Genomic DNA, 2,375 nt, shown 5'->3' on the forward strand with positions numbered 1-2,375 from the left:
GAGGGGGAGGGGGAGGGGGAGCGGCCAGAAGCACGCCTACATATGAAAAAGTAAAGTTTTTCGCACGCACGTGTTCGGCGATATCAGTAGCAGCATACAGAACACCGATCAGTTTTTCATCAGGGGGAGGGCGGGAGGGCGTGAGGGCGGGAGGGAGCACATGCACGGAAACCAGATAAATGAGCTGCCTGCCGGAAGGCGGGAAGGCGGGAGGGCGGCCTAAGAGGTCCGAAATTGCCCCTGGTGAGTCTGAAGTGATGATGTAGACATCGACCTGTGAAAGGGCGGGACGGCGGGAGGGGCGGAAGAGTAAGTTGACGGGGCGCAAGACAGGGGCGTTCTTCAATTGCCGTACAAGAGCTGCTCGCACCTCGAGGGGGGACGGACTGTAGCAGGGGGTGGGGGTGGGGGGGAACAGCAAAGGACTGACGACAGCGGTTGCGGCGAGCTGGGCGGCGGGAGGAGGCTCAACTTTGGAGGGAGGGGCCAAAAACACGGCGACCTTGGCCATTGTTCCCCTTTTTCACCTTGTACGGTAGTACGGCATATATGTTTAATCCTGTCTCTTTTCCTCTAAAAGAGACAGGTCCAGGTGTACCGATATACATACATACCGATGCACCTACCGCATGTCCTTGGACGAGTACAGGTCCTCCGGGAAGTACTCCGGGATGAGGGTCATGACGGAGGAGAGGGGCGGACGAGCTCGCTTGGTTCCGGAGCTGGCGCCGGCAGTAGCGGTGGTGCTGGTGCTGGTGGCTTCTTTGGCCTGTGCTGCTGCTACCTTGTACGGATCAAAACCCTCGTTCAACACGCCCGTTTCTGCAGGGCGGGACCCAAGCCACGGTGGGGAATATGTATGTATGTATGTATGTATGTATGTATATGTACATCTGTATGTATGTATGTGTGTATGTATGTATGTAGGCGGTAGGGGGAACCAGGCGCTCCTTCATCGTTGTGGTGATGGACTACATCGAGGGGTAGAGGGGCGGAGGGGCAGAGGGGTAGAGGGGTAGAGGGGTAGAGGGGCAGAGGGGTAGAGGGGCAGAGGGGTAGAGGGGCAGAGGGGTAGAGGGGTAGAGGGGTAGAGGGGCAGAGGGGTAGAGGGGCAGAGGGGTAGAGGGACACGGGGGTAGAGGGCAGAGGGGTAGAGGGACACGGGGGCGGGTATCACGTGCCCTCGGTCGAGCTGTATTCGCGGAGTGGGGGGAATAGCAAAACTTTATTCCAGCTTCACGTCAGCCGTTTTTTATTTCGTTTTCGCTGCCTCTACACCTACCTTTACTTCTTTACGGCTTGGCATTACTGCTTTTCTTCCGCGCTATTTTAAGACTTGGCCGCTAGGTAGGTAGTTTTCCGACATCATCATCACTACAGCATCCCAAGATCGTCGCCGCCTTCAAGAACGCCTTTTGGTCAGTTCTACGTCTGGTACACTCTTGCCCTGGCAGCAGCTTCACCTTTTCACGTGGTTCGTCTTTCCCCCCTCTCCTCACGCCGCTAGGGGAGAGAGTGTCGGCGGTAACCGTTACCGTTGGGGAGTTTACGGTTAGATGGCCCTTGCCAGCGTCCCAGGCCCGGATTAATATATAAGAGAAGCCCGCATGTACATACACACAAACACATGCGCACGCGTCAAAACACACACACGCGCGCACAGAGCGATGCACACGCACCTTGATGGACCTTCGGCACCTCCAAAAAGTACGGCGACGCTTTCGACCGATGCGTCAGTTCAAACCGGCGAAGCTGACCAGCAGTTGTTTTTTTAGGGTTGCGTGCGTGTGTGCGTGCGTGTTTTGGGAAGAGAGGAATTTAGGGTTATTAAAATTGTCGTAATCGTGCCGTACACTTTCATCGGCAGAACGATGCCAAAACATTAGCGGAATCAACAAGCACTGCCGTCGCGATGGTGGCCAGGTCAACTGCGGGCAAGAAGGCATCTAGAAGAGCATGGGGCGAAAAACACCTCCCCTCCACGTTCCTGTGTCGTACTTGAATCCCAAAGGGGATGAACTCCCCTGCGGGGAAGAGGGGGTTCCCCTTCAGGGGGAGACGAAGTTGGATCTCAAACCCCGAACCCCTCAACCCCCACGCCCCCAGATCGGGCCCCATCCCGTTCCCCCCCTCCGCCCAGCAACCCACACCTCTACACAGCTCAGCACTCTGTGCCTGTCCGTGCCCTATCCCAGCGCGTCAGTGCACCGCTAGAGCATCGTGAACCCCTACGCGCCCGTGACCTATCATCACCATGATATACTCCTCAGCCCCAAACACCGACAACCACCCCAACCGTTCGCCCCAACCCACACCCTCCCAACCAAAACCCCTTGTTCGCAACTCTTCCCCCCCCCCGAGCTCCCCCCCCCTCT

The 2,375-nt window shown here is 57.3% G+C and overlaps 1 protein-coding gene across 1 annotated transcript in view; it reads right to left on the reverse strand.

Moving 5' to 3' along the window:
• The window catches only part of VOLCADRAFT_106627 (uncharacterized protein), a gene marked incomplete at both ends in the record, with an annotated part of 7,561 nt that overhangs the window by 3,958 nt on the left and 1,228 nt on the right, over window positions 1-2,375 (reverse strand). Inside the window, 4 exons of the mRNA XM_002955044.1 lie at window positions 71-274; window positions 371-386; window positions 627-822; window positions 1,680-1,698. Coding sequence (XP_002955090.1) covers window positions 71-274; window positions 371-386; window positions 627-822; window positions 1,680-1,698 — 435 coding nt within the window. The remainder of the gene's footprint in view (window positions 1-70; window positions 275-370; window positions 387-626; window positions 823-1,679; window positions 1,699-2,375) is intronic.

Source organism: Volvox carteri (genome assembly GCF_000143455.1).
Source record: "Volvox carteri f. nagariensis unplaced genomic scaffold VOLCAscaffold_48, whole genome shotgun sequence".
NCBI classification, from domain to species: domain Eukaryota; kingdom Viridiplantae; phylum Chlorophyta; class Chlorophyceae; order Chlamydomonadales; family Volvocaceae; genus Volvox; species Volvox carteri.